The sequence below is a fragment of the Sinocyclocheilus grahami genome, unplaced genomic scaffold (assembly GCF_001515645.1).
Source record: "Sinocyclocheilus grahami isolate Dianchi unplaced genomic scaffold, SAMN03320097.WGS_v1.1 scaffold831.1, whole genome shotgun sequence".
Taxonomy (NCBI): Eukaryota; Metazoa; Chordata; class Actinopteri; order Cypriniformes; family Cyprinidae; genus Sinocyclocheilus; species Sinocyclocheilus grahami.
This window is the reverse complement of record NW_015506010.1, coordinates 200,657-218,012: the sequence shown is the minus strand read 5'-3', so window position 1 is coordinate 218,012 and position 17,356 is coordinate 200,657. Positions and strand designations below refer to the sequence as shown.

The 17,356-nt window shown below is 34.8% G+C and overlaps 1 protein-coding gene across 1 annotated transcript in view; it reads left to right on the top strand.

The window, feature by feature from the left end:
- LOC107562631 (cGMP-dependent protein kinase 1-like) overlaps positions 1 to 17,356 on the top strand; it is a 20,029-nt gene that overhangs the window by 1,560 nt on the left and 1,113 nt on the right. The window contains exons 2-13 of the mRNA XM_016247304.1: positions 10,252 to 10,357; positions 12,250 to 12,313; positions 12,579 to 12,656; positions 13,049 to 13,134; positions 13,506 to 13,571; positions 13,703 to 13,771; positions 13,871 to 13,967; positions 14,092 to 14,231; positions 15,160 to 15,249; positions 15,549 to 15,690; positions 15,827 to 15,990; positions 17,038 to 17,160. Coding sequence (XP_016102790.1) covers positions 10,252 to 10,357; positions 12,250 to 12,313; positions 12,579 to 12,656; positions 13,049 to 13,134; positions 13,506 to 13,571; positions 13,703 to 13,771; positions 13,871 to 13,967; positions 14,092 to 14,231; positions 15,160 to 15,249; positions 15,549 to 15,690; positions 15,827 to 15,990; positions 17,038 to 17,160 — 1,225 coding nt within the window. The remainder of the gene's footprint in view (positions 1 to 10,251; positions 10,358 to 12,249; positions 12,314 to 12,578; positions 12,657 to 13,048; positions 13,135 to 13,505; positions 13,572 to 13,702; positions 13,772 to 13,870; positions 13,968 to 14,091; positions 14,232 to 15,159; positions 15,250 to 15,548; positions 15,691 to 15,826; positions 15,991 to 17,037; positions 17,161 to 17,356) is intronic.

The following is a 17,356-nucleotide window of genomic DNA, read 5'->3' as shown; positions in this document are numbered from 1 at the left end:
AGACGCTACGCTCGGCGGGGTGGGGGGGGGGGGGGGGGGGGTGTAGTATGGGTCCGTCCATAGTGGCTTGGCCAAGTGGCGAGGCCATGGCCTCCTGAGTTCCCTACTCTGCCATGGCCTTTTGAACTGTCTGCTTCACCATGGCCTCCTAGTCTGCCTGCTCCGCCATGGCTCCCCGAGATCCCTGTTCCGCCATGGCTTCCTAGTCTGCCTGCTCCGCCATGGCGCCCCAAATTGCCTGCTCCGCCATGGCGCCCTGAACTGCCTGCTCAGCCATGGTGCCCTGAATTGCCTGCTCCGCCATGGCTCCCCGAGCTCCCTGCTCCGCCATGGCTCCTCGAGCTCCCTGGAGGTATTCCTCATGTACCAGTCCTGCACCAGCCTCCAGGGCGCCCACCTTGTTACGGCGTGGTACGCGCCTTCCAGGAGGGGGGAGTAATGTCAGACTCTGTTCTGTGTCTGTATATGTCTACCCTTGCTATGTGTGTTTTCCTTGTTCCCTGGAAGTTCATTAAAATCTATATGCTTGTATTCCTCTCCTCGCTCCTTCGTCTCCGTGCTCCTCATAGTAGCGAAACATGACAGTAATTGCGACTTTTTTCTCACAATTCTGATATAAAAAAATTACTTGCGAGATATCAGAATTTCACGGCGGACACAAAATAAATGGTAAGATGTAAAGTCAGAATTCAGAGATGGAAAGTCAATATCTCGTAGCTCTGACTTATTTTCTCAGAATTGTTAGAAAAATTCCAAATTGTGAGATAAAAATCTTTTATATTTTTTAATAAGAAATAAAGAAACATTGTGAAACACAATATTACAATTACTAGAAATAAACTAGTTGCAATTGCAACATATCAATTGCAAAATATAAAGTTACATTGCCAAACAGTCGCAATTACAGGATATAAAGTGAAGATATGAGACAGTCGCAATTGCAAAACAGTTACATTGCGAAACACCATGTCACAATTGTGAGCTATAAAGTGACATTATGAGCTATAAGTCACATTGCTAGATATAAAGTCACAATTACTAAAAATAAAAATGCAATTGTGAAATATGCAGTTACATTGCAAAACACAATGTTGCAAGTGTGAGATATAAATTGGCATTATGAGATATAAAGTTGCTATTACTAAGTCACAATTGTGAAATATACCATTACATTGTGAAACAGAAAGTGGCAATTGTGACAAAAAGTGGCAATTGTGAAATATACAATTCCATGTAATTCCAATCTGAGCACAGTTTGAGACACTGAGATCTCTTCTAAAAGAGACATGTGAGATTACTGAGGTCTTGGTCTTTTTTTCTCAGAAGGGTCTAAGAAAGCAGGAGACTTAAAAAGTCTCCATTTGCTCTTTATTCCTGTTGTTGTCTGGGAGAAGCAGCTGAGGTAGTAACAATCTCATTTTGAAAATTATTCTGTTGCACACTCATACCTAAGATATTCACAAATGAGTGTAGTAGTACATATGTCAGTTTTTTCCACTTGTGATGCCCTGAGCATGTCTTGGTAATCAGAGTATTCCCACCATGTTCTGAGAGATCAGTGGAATATAACATCAAAGGAATCGGGAAAATCCACATATAAATTCTCAGCCTACAACACACCACACAACATATTGCATATTGAATGGACAGATCTGCAAAACTCGTAGGGTTGTGGTTTTTAAATCTCTTTATGTGTTAGTTTTCTTATCTGTTATGTTGGTCCTTCTGACCTTATAACACTAGACGTCTTTCGAGGTTTCAGAAACTTCTGTAGTTATCAGTCGCTACATCCGATGCTGTACACTAAAAAAATGCAACTTATTTGTTGAATTTTGAAATATACATGTGAGATAATGTGAGATATAAAATGATACTGCGAGATATAAAGTCGCAATTACTACAAATTCAGTCTCAACTGTGGAATACACATTTACAATGTGAAACTATGCTGAAATTGTAAAATATAACGGGACGTTGCGAGATATCGCAATTATTACTACAAATGAAGTTGCAATTGTGAAATCTAAAGTTGCAATGTGAAACACAAAGTCGTAATTGTGAGATATAAAGTTGGGTAACACTTTCTATGAAGCCCTTTTTTATAACACAATATAAGGGTATTCTTAAGGCATTATGAATGCATAATGCATTATAAAAAACGTAGAAGATGTTGTTTCATCTCTTAAATAATCATAACAACAATTATAATACATTATAAAACTTAATTATTTGTGGTTATAACTTTTATGAGTATGATTATTGATAACATGCAATAAACACCGTTAACTTAAATCCATTTAATTTTTAATGGATTATAAGTCTCATATCTTGACATTATTTATTTAAGATCTCTATCTTACTGATATTACAATAAATATATTTAAAATCAAATGTGCCATGTTACACATTCATCTGACCAGAAATCTGATTTTATGGCTGTTTAAGAAAAAAAGGTTATTGTTATTATTTATAAGTGGTCTTTGTCTGCTTTAAGTAAAGTAACAAGTTACTGTAACAAGTGCAAGACTTATAATACATTATATCTATGGGAAATACAATCCATTGTAAGTTAAGTGGATGCATTGTGTTCATTGTGTATCATAAATCATCATAATCTTAAAAGCAATAATAAGTAAACATTATAATGCATTAAAACTGTTATTATGATTACTCATGAGATGATACAACATATTTCAAGTTTTTTTTAATAATACATTATGCATTCATTATAATGCCTTAAGATTCCTCTTATAATGTATTATAAATACGGGCTTCATAGAAAGTGTTAGCTAAAGTTGCAATTGGGAAATATACAGTTGCGTTGCATAACACAATGTGACATCTAACATGACACTGCAAGACAAAAAGTCGCAAATACTACAAATAAAGTCGCAATTGTGAAGTATACAGTTAGTGTACATTGCGAAACAAAGTCTCAAACGTAAGCTATAAAATGACACGGTGAGATATAAAATCGCAATTATTTCAAATAAAGTAACAATTGTGAAATATAAAGTTTAAACGTGAAACTAAAAGTTGTAATTGTGAGATATAAAGTTGCAGTTATGAAATACAGTTGCATTGCAAAACAACGCCGCAGTTGTGACATATAAAGTGACATTACGAGATAAAAAGTCACAGACACTACAAATAAAGCTGCAATTGTGAAATATAAAATTACAATTGAGAAATATACAGTTACAGTGTAAAACAATGCTGAAACTGTAAGATATAAAGTGACCTTGTTGATAGAAAGTCACAATTATTACTACAAATTAAGTTGCAATTCCGAAATATACAGTGGCAGTCGCAAATGTGCGATATAAAATGGCAATGACATTTTCTTTCTTTCTCAATGTTAGTTGCATGTTAAATACAAGGGTTTTTTGTAAAGAAAATATCTTGTGTACACTCTTAAAAATAAAGGTGCTTCACGATGCCATAGAAGAACCTTTATGTCTAAATGGTTCCATAAAGAACCTTCAACATCTGAAGAACCTTTCTGTTTCACAAAAGCTTCTTTGTGGTTACAAAAGGTTCTTCAGATTATAAAAAGGTAAGAAAGAGATGGTTCTTTAAAGAACCTTTGACTGAATGGTTCTTTGTGGAACCAAAAATGGTTCTTCTATGGCATCGCTTGAAGAACCTTTTGAAGCACCTTTATTTTTAAGAGTGTATGTGTCTTTCTCCCACTCTAAAGAAGATATCTTTATCAGATAGATGAATTAACCTTCATTTCTGAGGTGTATCCCCTATAGCATGACTCTCTCAACACCTCGTATCTCTCTCATTTCATATCCTCTCTCGAGTCCAGTCTGAGCCACAGGGGCATCGGCTTGACCTATTCATTTTAATAGAGGGTCATAGCAAGACATAGAATGAAAAAAAGCAAGCAATAAAGTCTGAAAGAAAGCGAATGGGTTAAAAAAAGATGGATTGAGAGTGAATGGAGGATCCAATCAAGTCAGACCATTTACCAGATCTTTCTTTTCTTCTACAGAGAGTGTCTGCCTTGATTGTGTCATTTTCGTCTTTCAGTCGATATCCTTTTCTACTTTTGCGTTTCTCTTAGCTTCTCTTTCTGAACTTTCAGACTATCTGTTCCCTCTCGCCCCTTTTTATTTTAAGCCTCTGATCAAGCTTTCCCCATCTCTTTTCTTCAGCTTTGTTCAGGTCTTGTGTTTGGTGACAGCTTGAAATTGCTTTCTTTTTTTTAACTTTTCTCCTCTTTTTTCATCTCTCTGTTTCTTTTCTGATCTTTACTCTCTAACCTGATCGCCTCTATAGGTCTAAGTAAAAGATAAACACAGTTTCCACAGTTTCTCGTAGATCTTAGATTCTGTCACTTGCAGCGTGTGCTTTGTGACCTTAACTTAAATTCATGAAAAGGTACTATTACAGTGACATTAAAGTCATACTTAAAAAAGTAAGCATGACATTGCATTAGAAAAGATAAAAATCAACCAGCTAACACTAAGAACATTTTGATAATGTTCCAATGAAATTATGAAAATGTAATTTCAGAATGTTCTCTGAATGATCAAAATTCATCTAATGATATAATTTTGCAAGCATTATGGAAATGTTGTTCTCTGAACATTCCATGGGTGAATAATGTTTCTGTGCTAATGTTTTGAGAACATTATTAAATAGCAGATAACCTTGAATGAATGTTCTGTTAACTTTACTGGAAGAATATCTGTTCATAATTTTAAGAGAAGCTTGCCAATGTTCTGAGAATGTTCCCTATCAGCTGCGAAGCATATCACATCAAATTCCATTTATTTTGAAGAAAGAAAAGGAAAGATGCTTTCAATTATAAAACAACAAAAAGTATGCTGATCAAAATGAAGACGAGATGTACTCGGACACATTGTGGTTGTCAAATGTTAGTGGAACCTGCCTATTGTTAATTGGTTTAGCAACAAGATGAGCACTGCGGCAATATTACAGTATTAATATATACATTATTATAATATTATATTATTTCAAAGATATGCATATGATATGTTTGAAACAATCTCTTTAAAGTTAAGCGTGATTAAAAAAGAATACCCACTCATCAAACCTGTTTGGCTTGATCTGGCCTTGAAACTGTATTAAAATAAAATATGCTTGCATGAAAATGATCCCATGCTTCTTACATTCTAAAATGATGCTGTTATGCTGTTATAAAATTAGGGAACCTTGAAAAGTGGAAAAATTATGTTTTTGTGCTTTACATGCTGCTTAAGTTTCCTCAGTCAGGTTGAATTGAATAAAACAATTTTTGCAACAAGTCAAAACATGAGAAAACCGGATTGGGTTTAACATATTTCCCCATTAAATGTTAAATGTTTTGAATGTTTTACTCTAATTTAAACCCAGCAGACAGATGCATAGAAAATACATAAATTACAATAAAACTGTTTATTTATTTTATCCATGTGTGTGCATATATACTGTATGTGTGTGTGTGTGTGTGTGTGTGTGTGTGTGACCTTATAACACTAGATGTCTTTTGGTCAAGTTAAATTGACCAAAAAATAAATAAAAAATGCATTTCAGTGTCTGAGTCATATTTGTGTTCACAATGTTTATTGCAGTCCAGTTCTGCATTTTTGGGTTGTAATAATTATTTTCAAATTCTCGGCTATTCCCAGAGATCCGGCAGAGGAAAGGACAGGAGATAAAAGAGAGGTAGACAGAGGTAGCAGGGGAGAGCAGAGGAGACAGATTGCAGTATTTCTCTTCTTAACGACAGCAGAGTCAGTTAATCTGTGTCATTACTAATTCAAGAGGGTCTCAGGAAGTGATAGAGAATGAGTTGGGGGTGAACTCTATTTTCAGCTCTTTCCTATTTTTATTTTTATTTTTAGAAAGATTGTAACTTGGTAGAAGCAGGTCACAATTCAGGAGGAGAAGTTTTGATTGTATTTTAGAGTCACCTGAGACAGAAATCCTGAAACACAAAGTACTTTATTAAGAATTCACTTGTTTTATTTATAAACAATTTGACTTGTAAATTTTAGTGTTCGACAGTCTTTTCAGTGACTGATACTGATATCTGTGCAAAAGGCAAATATTAAACTGCACACAAAATGGCTGAAATGATTAGCGCTTATCCTTCATAAAATTTACTCAAAAAAATAAAATTTTATCATCAAGGTATATTTTGTAAGGTTTTTTTTAAGGAGGAAATAACACTATTGTTATTCAGCTGTAGTATCTTCCGAGTACACAAACACACACACACACACACACGCTAAAAGTTTGGGTTCAATACGATTTTTTATGTTTTTTAAAGATGCCTCTTTTGCTCATCACGGCTGCATTTATTTGATCAAAAATAAAGAAAAAAACTGTAATATTGTGAAATATCCTTACAAATGAAAATATTATTTTTTAATATGCTTTAAAAAATCATTTATTTCTGGAATGCAAAGCTGAATTGTCAGCAGCCAATCCTACAGTCCTCAGTGTCACATGATCCTTCAGAAATCACTCTAATATTCTGATTTATTATCTATGTTGGAAACAGTTTTTGCTGCTTAAATTTTTTTTTTTTTTGGAGAATGCGATACTTTTTTCAGGATGCTTTGATGAATAAAATGTTAAAAAGAACAGCATTTACTCAAAATAGAGATCTTTTCTAACAATATAAGTATTTTTATCAATTCAACACATCCTTGCTGAATATGAATTTCTTTCAAAAAAGGACGGATCCTAAACGTTTGAACAGTAGTGTATATTGAAGATTCCTATTTTGAATAAATGCTGTTCTTTTTAAATTTCTATACAATATTTTTGATCTCACGGTCAAACAACTGACCTGTGTTTTTATAAAACGTCATGTGGGTAGATCTTTGTTTATGTAAGACGCTATATATAAACAGGGGCCTTTGGACCTGATATAACGAACAAACAGATGATATTCATTGCCTTGCAACTCACATATTACCCTGAAAATTGAATTTATCCCATGTTAGCTTAAATATATTGATGAGCGTGATAATGTTTGCTGATGAACAGAATAGCTGATCAGCCTCAACCCATGCTAGGCTGGTGTTTTCCACAGAGATCTCACACTTATTTGTCTCATACAGTTCATATGGTCCATATCAATTTTTCTTTTTGTCTTTATATGTCTATCCACCAAAGCCGCACTGTCTCGCTCTCTCCTTTGATCCCTCTCCTTCACAGCCATGAGGAGAGAAATCACGTATTTGTCTTTCACCAAAACAAAGAGCCGTCAGTTCACAGACTGTTGGAAATCCAGTTCTTCTAAGTCTTTGCTGTGTGTGTGTATGTGTGTGTGTGTGTGTGTGTGTGTGTGTGTGTGTGTGTGTGTGTGTGTGTGTGTGTGTGTGAACCAGCTAACACTAAGAACATTTTGATAATGTTCCAATGAAATTATGAAAATGTAATTTCAGAATGTTCTCTGAATGATCAAAATTCATCTAATGATATAATTTTGCAAGCATTATGGAAATGTTGTTCTCTGAACATTCCATGGGTGAATAATGTTTCTGTGCTAATGTTTTGAGAACATTATTAAATAGCAGATAACCTTGAATGAATGTTCTGTTAACTTTACTGGAAGAATATCTGTTCATAATTTTAAGAGAAGCTTGCCAATGTTCTGAGAATGTTCCCTATCAGCTGCGAAGCATATCACATCAAATTCCATTTATTTTGAAGAAAGAAAAGGAAAGATGCTTTCAATTATAAAACAACAAAAAGTATGCTGATCAAAATGAAGACGAGATGTACTCGGACACATTGTGGTTGTCAAATGTTAGTGGAACCTGCCTATTGTTAATTGGTTTAGCAACAAGATGAGCACTGCGGCAATATTACAGTATTAATATATACATTATTATAATATTATATTATTTCAAAGATATGCATATGATATGTTTGAAACAATCTCTTTAAAGTTAAGCGTGATTAAAAAAGAATACCCACTCATCAAACCTGTTTGGCTTGATCTGGCCTTGAAACTGTATTAAAATAAAATATGCTTGCATGAAAATGATCCCATGCTTCTTACATTCTAAAATGATGCTGTTATGCTGTTATAAAATTAGGGAACCTTGAAAAGTGGAAAAATTATGTTTTTGTGCTTTACATGCTGCTTAAGTTTCCTCAGTCAGGTTGAATTGAATAAAACAATTTTTGCAACAAGTCAAAACATGAGAAAACCGGATTGGGTTTAACATATTTCCCCATTAAATGTTAAATGTTTTGAATGTTTTACTCTAATTTAAACCCAGCAGACAGATGCATAGAAAATACATAAATTACAATAAAACTGTTTATTTATTTTATCCATGTGTGTGCATATATACTGTATGTGTGTGTGTGTGTGTGTGTGTGTGTGTGTGACCTTATAACACTAGATGTCTTTTGGTCAAGTTAAATTGACCAAAAAATAAATAAAAAATGCATTTCAGTGTCTGAGTCATATTTGTGTTCACAATGTTTATTGCAGTCCAGTTCTGCATTTTTGGGTTGTAATAATTATTTTCAAATTCTCGGCTATTCCCAGAGATCCGGCAGAGGAAAGGACAGGAGATAAAAGAGAGGTAGACAGAGGTAGCAGGGGAGAGCAGAGGAGACAGATTGCAGTATTTCTCTTCTTAACGACAGCAGAGTCAGTTAATCTGTGTCATTACTAATTCAAGAGGGTCTCAGGAAGTGATAGAGAATGAGTTGGGGGGGAACTCTATTTTCAGCTCTTTCCTATTTTTATTTTTATTTTTAGAAAGATTGTAACTTGGTAGAAGCAGGTCACAATTCAGGAGGAGAAGTTCTGATTGTATTTTAGAGTCACCTGAGACAGAAATCCTGAAACACAAAGTACTTTATTAAGAATTCACTTGTTTTATTTATAAACAATTTGACTTGTAAATTTTAGTGTTCGACAGTCTTTTCAGTGACTGATACTGATATCTGTGCAAAAGGCAAATATTAAACTGCACACAAAATGGCTGAAATGATTAGCGCTTATCCTTCATAAAATTTACTCAATAAAATAAAATTTTATCATCAAGGTATATTTTGTAAGGTTTTTTTTTAAGGAGGAAATAACACTATTGTTATTCAGCTGTAGTATCTTCCGAGTACACAAACACACACACACACACACACGCTAAAAGTTTGGGATCAATACGATTTTTTATGTTTTTTAAAGATGCCTCTTTTGCTCATCACGGCTGCATTTATTTGATCAAAAATAAAGAAAAAAACTGTAATATTGTGAAATATCCTTACAAATGAAAATATTATTTTTTAATATGCTTTAAAAAATCATTTATTTCTGGAATGCAAAGCTGAATTGTCAGCAGCCAATCCTACAGTCCTCAGTGTCACATGATCCTTCAGAAATCACTCTAATATTCTGATTTATTATCTATGTTGGAAACAGTTTTTGCTGCTTAAATTTTTTTTTTTTGGAGAATGCGATACTTTTTTCAGGATGCTTTGATGAATAAAATGTTAAAAAGAACAGCATTCACTCAAAATAGAGATCTTTTCTAACAATATAAGTATTTTTATCAATTCAACACATCCTTGCTGAATATGAATTTCTTTCAAAAAAGGACGGATCCTAAACGTTTGAACAGTAGTGTATATTGAAGATTCCTATTTTGAATAAATGCTGTTCTTTTTAAATTTCTATACAATATTTTTGATCTCACGGTCAAACAACTGACCTGTGTTTTTATAAAACGTCATGTGGGTAGATCTTTGTTTATGTAAGACGCTATATATAAACAGGGGCCTTTGGACCTGATATAACGAACAAACAGATGATATTCATTGCCTTGCAACTCACATATTACCCTGAAAATTGAATTTATCCCATGTTAGCTTAAATATATTGATGAGCGTGATAATGTTTGCTGATGAACAGAATAGCTGATCAGCCTCAACCCATGCTAGGCTGGTGTTTTCCACAGAGATCTCACACTTATTTGTCTCATACAGTTCATATGGTCCATATCAATTTTTCTTTTTGTCTTTATATGTCTATCCACCAAAGCCGCACTGTCTCGCTCTCTCCTTTGATCCCTCTCCTTCACAGCCATGAGGAGAGAAATCACGTATTTGTCTTTCACCAAAACAAAGAGCCGTCAGTTCACAGACTGTTGGAAATCCAGTTCTTCTAAGTCTTTGCTGTGTGTGTGTATGTGTGTGTGTGTGTGTGTGTGTGTGTGTGTGTGTGTGTGTGTGTGTGTGTGTGTGTGTGTGTGTGTGTGTGTGCAGCTCTGGTCAACAGCAGGCTGTGGGTGATGGAGGGTCAGGTGTTTCAGAGGATCATGCAGAGGAATGGACTCGCCGCTATCACACAGTCTTTGCACTTCCTGCGCAGGTTAATGCCGACCGTTACCATATTCACATAGACTTTTACAAGACATACTTTTGTCTTCTTAAATAGAATTATACAATTTATAAATAAATGAAGAAATATTTTTTTATTTATATTTATGCATACTGTATTAATGGGCATTTTTATGTATTTTTAAATAGCTCTTTGAAATGTAATTCTGTCAGGACCACTATCGTCAAAATGATAGATACTTAGCATAAAGTTTGGTTTGGCGGTATGGTTCTGTTCTGGGCAAAAAACCTCCCTGCCCATCCATGCAGCCTGTCATGAATGAGCAGGGAGAGCAGCAATAATAACCCCCCAGGGTTAACAGAACAGAACAAGGCAGATATCATCAATGTACTTAATGATATTTAAGTGTAACACTTTATTCAAGATAAAGGAGTCTGATTAGCAAGGAATATCAGAAAGCCAAGTCCTGACTGTGGTGAAAGGTGGAGCTGGGGATGGAGGAGGGTAATTTGCTCCAGAGCAAGCTGAAAAGCTGCTGAATAATACTGAATAGAGCTTATATAAGAATGCCGCGATAGGTGTCGTATTCCTATAGGTAGATGTGATCAGCTGATGCAAGCTTGACTCACGTGACCTGCCAGAACTAACGCTAATGCTTAATTTCATTAATTAAATTTTGTTTATTATTTTTTGACATTTAATTTGTTTTATTTTTACATTTTATTTGAAAAATTTCACTGTTGAATTTTTACATTTTAAGTTAGGGCCATAACCACCATAGACATTTATTTTTATTGTTTTTATTTGTTTAGTTAACAGGGACATTGCACATTAATAAAACATTTCTGTAAATGTACCAGTATTAGCCAAAGGCTATTTTTCATCCGTAATCCCTGGACAGAATGTTACAAGTCACCCTAAAAAGAGATATGATTAAAATACATGCAAAAAGAATCCATAAAACAATCTATTAATAAAAACAATCAAGAGAAACAGAACAAATAAAACAATACATAACACAATCCAAACAAATCTATCAATAAAACCAATCAAAAGCAATAGCAACGAATACAATTCTAATGTTGACAAAGCAGAATACTAATTAACCATTTCTTTAACTGAACTCTAAATAATTCATTATCCATGTAATACAAATGAACAGCCTGTGAGTAAATGCTTGTATTATCACTCGTTTCATTGTGCCTTGTAACAAATGTCACATTGTAATTGGAAGAAGACAAAAAAAAACATGTTTGGCAACCCTGTTACATTCAAAATGTTTTGGGGTTTAATGTTAGAATTTCAAGAATGGCTTAAAAACTGTCAACACATTATTCTTGTGCTTTGTGTCAAAAACAGTATTTGATCACTATGGCATTTTCCTCCGTAACAGAGCTGAACTATTGAGCTTGATGGGTGAAGATGAAATGTGAACCTTCTGTAGAGAAATGTTCATATCGCGACCTGAAATATGATGTCAGAAGGATCATACCAGTATTTCGGGGGAAAATGTCAAAGTACAACAGGACTGATAATAAATTCAGTATTTTTCAAAAATGCATAAGGAAGTTAGACAGTGAAGACATGATATGTTAATTTTAATAAATGCAGCGTTTTAACTGAATTCAGTTTTATTTATTCATATACTCATAAAAATGACGTTGAAAGTTTGTTTGCACTACAAACTAAGAGTTAAATATATCAAATCATGTGTATCCTACAGTAAGTCATGAGAACAAACTAAACAAACATCTGTATTTGGTTATACTTTTTATGTGTATTAAGTATGCTTTGTTAGTTTACTGAAAAACATGAGTTTAGTATTGAAGCTCAGATGTAATTTCCTTTAGGGGAGTCTAATGTGATTTACACTAGTGAATGTAGCTGCCTGGTTTCCTGACACTGGTTTGTCTGTCTCTTAGTGTGGCACTGCTCTGTGAGTTTCCAGAGGATGTTCTCATGAAAGTGTCAGATGCACTGGAGGAGGTGTGTATGACTGAGCATCACCATCATATTTCACTGCTGTTCCATGATCAGCATGTGGTCAATAAACTCAACAACTTGAAGCGTTCAAAGCACTGCCTATAGCTTGATCAAATCCAACTTTTAGTTTGTTTGCACCAATTAATCACAACTAAAAAAAATAAAAATAATAATACAGATATAAAAACTATATTTTCAGTATATGTACAGCTTTTTTATACCATGGCTTTTATTTTTCTCTGTATATCCATATCCATCTTCTTCTTAGTCTCAATACAGTAATGGTGATTATATAATTCAAAATGGAAATCCAGGAGACAAAATCTTCATTCTGAGTCAAGGCCAGGTGAGAAAGATCTATCTATCTGTCTGTCTATCTATCTATCTATCTATCTATCTATCTATCTATCTATCTATCTATCTATCTATCTATCTATCTATCTATCTATCTATCTATCTATCTATCTATCTATCTATCTGTCTGTCTGTCTGTCTGTCTGTCTGTCTGTCTGTCTGTCTGTCTGTGTCTATCTATCTGTCTGTCTGTCTGTCTGTCTGTGTCTATCTATCTGTCTGTCTATCTGTCTGTCTGTCTGTCTGTCTGTGTCTATCTATCTATCTATCTATCTATCTATCTATCTATAATCGGACAATATCTATCTGTCTGTCTGTCTGTCTATCTATCTTTTACTATGTAGTACAGTAAAAGCATAACAGTGTTCATGCTTTTGTTCTTAGGTGAAAGTATTAGAGAAACACTCAGCCAGTGAGGAGAGTATAATGGCGTCTGTCCTCACCAGAGGGGATTGTTTTGTAGAGAGAGGGTAAGATTCAACCCTCACCAGCAGGGTGCGCCACTCTTTGAGATTTACATCGCAGCTTACTACCTATTCTGATCTAACAAAACAACTTTGATTATGATATTTGTTGTTAAATGTTTGTGTAGGACCAAAGAAATTCACAACAACCATGTTTATTAACAAAAGAGTAGCATATATATATATATATATTAGATCACTTATGTAATGTACTGTAGGTTGTGAACCATTGTTCTAACTTCCCCAGAAGCTCTAAACAAGAGAACTGCAAACTTGTGCGTGTTGAATGCTTTGTGGCTTCACTGAGGACCATTGGAATTCAAGTCAGAAGGTATCATGTAACATTAACATCTCAGACCTGTTCCTTTGCTCTTCAGAGATGACGAGAGGACAATGAGTGCACTTGCCGCAGGCGATGTGACATGTTTGGTCATAGACAGAGAGTAAGTGTGAGCCGTGAGGGATAAATGGATATTCATTCTATGGTAACAGCATAGTGGGGGGAAAAAAACATAACTAATTCAAACTTATGCTGTAAAGCTGACCTTGGCTGCATTCCACCATCTATATCCAGGGTTTTCAAAAAAGTAACTGGAGGCTTGGACGATGCCAGAGAAAATCCTACCAACAAGGCCAGATTGAAGTAAGTTCTGTTAATATGACTTGGAAGTCTGCATGCTTTAAATGAACCACTAAGTGTGATGGTTAATGGAGGTCATTTTGATCTCTGTATAATAAACAGGGCAGATGAAGATGGGTCTGCGTTTGGTGAAACGTCTCTCTGCAGTTTTCAGGTGCTGTGTAATCTGGAGGAAGGACAGTACGGTCACACTCAGCTCGTAAGTTTTCAATGAGTATTGTACGATGTGCATCATAAACTAGCCCTGCAGTTTAAACGTATTTTAATTTACAAAACAAAGTTCTATGTAGTAATTATAATTCAGCCAATGTTTTTGTCACTAGGTCCATTTGAAGAGTGACTCCAGCTGTAAGTTTGCATTGAAGACCATAAGAAAACAGGTGATACAGAGCCCAGGCCAAAGAGAGAGGATACGTGCAGAGAAACACATCCTGATGGATCTCCAAAGTCCATTTATAGTAAGGTCAGACCATTAGGACACCATAGGACATGGGCGTCCAATCCTGCTCCTGGAGGGCCAACGTCCTGCAGAGCTCAGCTCCAACACACTTGTTTGTGTGTTTAATTGGGGTTGGAGCTAAACTCTGCAGGACGTTGGCCCTCGAGGAACAGGACCGCGTCTTTGGAGAAAGTTCTTAATGTTTCATTAAAGGTTCATCAAATTTGTTTCTGAGTTCTAAAGCGCCAGCACATACAGAAGATGGTTTCTAAAAACTAGATTATTAAAGGTTCTTTGTGGAATGATGTGTGAAATGGTTTTCCAGTGAAATCAGGCAATAAAACCCATTTTGCATTTAATTAAATCCTTTTTAAGCAGTTGTATTCTTTATTAGATACACTATTGTACAAGCTCAGAAGTTTGGGGTTGGTAAGATTTTTGTGATTTTAAAAAGCCTCTTGCTTGCTTTTATTTTCAAAAATACAGTAAAATCTAAAATATTGTGAAATATTATTACAATTTAAAATAAGTGTTTTCTATTTTAATACATTTTGAAATGTATTTTTTTTCCTTTGGTGTAAAGCTGAATTTTCTGCAAAATTACTCCAGTCTTCAGTGTCACATGATCCTTCAGAAATCAGTCTAATATGCTGATTTGGTACTAAAGAAACCATTCTTATTATAATTGTTGAAAACAGTTGTGCTGCTTAATGTTTTTTGTGGAAGCTATGATGATTTCTTTTTTCAGGATTATGTGATAAATCGAAAATTCAAAACAACATCATTTATTTTAAATATTTTTTTAAGAATGTAAAAGTCTTTACATCACATTTGATCAATTTAATCCATTCTTGCTGAAAAAAAAAACATTAATTTCAATTAAACCAATCTTATGCCCCCAAATGATGTTGTGTTAGACTGTAAGATTTAAACGTTTTATATTTTTTGTCAGGTTGCATTGCACGTATAAAGATGATCGGTGCCTGTATATGCTGATGGAGGCTTGTGAAGGTGGAGATCTGTGGAATTTACTGAGAGAGAGGTACATACTGTCTCAGCATCTCAGCATACATACAGCGATATATGCATACAAATCTTCTCAACTGATTCTTTTGAGTGATTTGGCCGCAAAGTGTTTGTAAATCACTTAACAGTAAGGAAGGACATTATCTGGAGTAAATCTCACATTTTAAGGAATTTATACCTAATCTATATAGCCTGAAAGCATTTAGCTAAAAATTTACACAAATAAAACATGTAAAGACTAAATGCTACAGTGAATATGTCATCTTATGAACTGAACTGAACAGTGACTGACTACTATGTGATTTGATGTTTCAGGGGGCCACTGGAAGACGACGCTGTTCGCTTCTACGCAGCGTCTGTGCTGGAAGCTCTTCATGTACTTCACACCAAAGACATTGTTCACAGAGACCTGAAACCTGAAAATGTGCTACTGGACCAGCGAGGATATGCTAAACTGGTGCTGAATACATACAAATCCAAAGTTTATGTTTAAAGTTAAACCAGTTGGCAGCCTGTAACTACTTGATTGTGATGATTCATGTTTGGTAATTTTAACTATTATAACACTTCAGTTGTGTTTCTCACTCTATCAGACAGGGTTTGGTTGTGCTAAGAAGCTGGGCTCTTTGCACAGAGCTTGGTCATTCTGTGGATCTGTGGGTTATCAGCCTCCAGAGGTCATTCTGCATCAAGGTCACGGTCTGTCTGCAGATCTCTGGGCTCTAGGGATGTTGCTGTATGAACTGCTCAATGGCAGGTGAGGGATCTTTAGACGTCTTGTCTTGCTTTTTTATTTTTTGTGATTTTGCAAAGGCAGTACACAATGGTACAGTTGACTATTGTAGGTTTATATATAAGCATCAAGTAATGTAATGGTTTTTAAATAAAAATAGCAAAAAAGACTGCACACTATTCTCAAAGACAAAAATCCAACAAAATGTAGTGCACAGAACAAAAAGGTGACATTTATAAATAAACTGAAACACTGGGTTTATTTGTAGCTTTAGTCTGAGTGATTTAAAAGAAATCTTTTACACATAGTAATTTTTTTTAATGCTTGTTCTTCAGCATGCATTAAAAAATGGGAAAACTAGTAACAGTTAACATACAGTATTTAGAATTGAAGTTTAGCAAGAAAGTGGGCAGCACTACAAATAAATGTTTAAAAAGAATAACAAATTCTGACATAATTCTTTCAGTTTTAATTTAGGTTTGTATTCACATATAAACATTGATCATAGAGCACATTAAAAATGTGGCAAACCAGTGATGTTTGTTCTTGCGTGACAAGCAAGCACAGCTGAGCTTCTCTTGGTACCATATATGATGGGCTCTATGTATGTGCATTAATAAATGTTAATATATTAATAAAAGCCTAAATTAAATCTAGTTATCATATAAAGCACTTTTGGGTGAATTATTCCCTTAAACATTACACATGGAAGGGGCGAGACTGATCATAACATGAGTACTGTACCTTGAAGAAATTCCGGTTTCTTTTGCTTGGTATCAGTGCAAAAATACAGGAAGCAACATGAGAGGAACACAACTCTTTACTACCAGAAACTGGGTTACATAACAACACATTCATCCACTCCAAAAAAAATTTAAAACAGTCCAACTTCAAACATATATTTTATATATATATATATTTATATATTAGATATTTTAACATTTATACCTAAATTAAAAAGTGTGCTTTTAATGAAAAAAATAATCTATGAACTTAAAACCCTGCATCTCATCTGCTAGGCCTTCATTGCTGAACATGTTTTAAATGTTACATTTAATTTTCAATTTCCAGCCCCCTGTTCTCTGGCTCTGAGCAGCTGAAGGTTTATACAGCAGTTCTGAAGGGAATAGATGAGCTAGAGTTCCCCAAAACAATCAGCAGGACTGCAGCACATCTCATCAAGAGCCTCTGCAGGTAAAATTAGAGTGTTTCCTCACAGTATCTGTTTCCTATATGGGAGAGAAAAAAGGTGAGAAAAGGCTTGGTAAACCAAGTGAAATGTCTGTCACTCCTTTTCTTGAGAGAGTTAAGACAGACAGACAGACAGACAGACAGACAGACAGACAGACAGACAGACAGACAGACAGACAGACAGACAGACAGACAGACA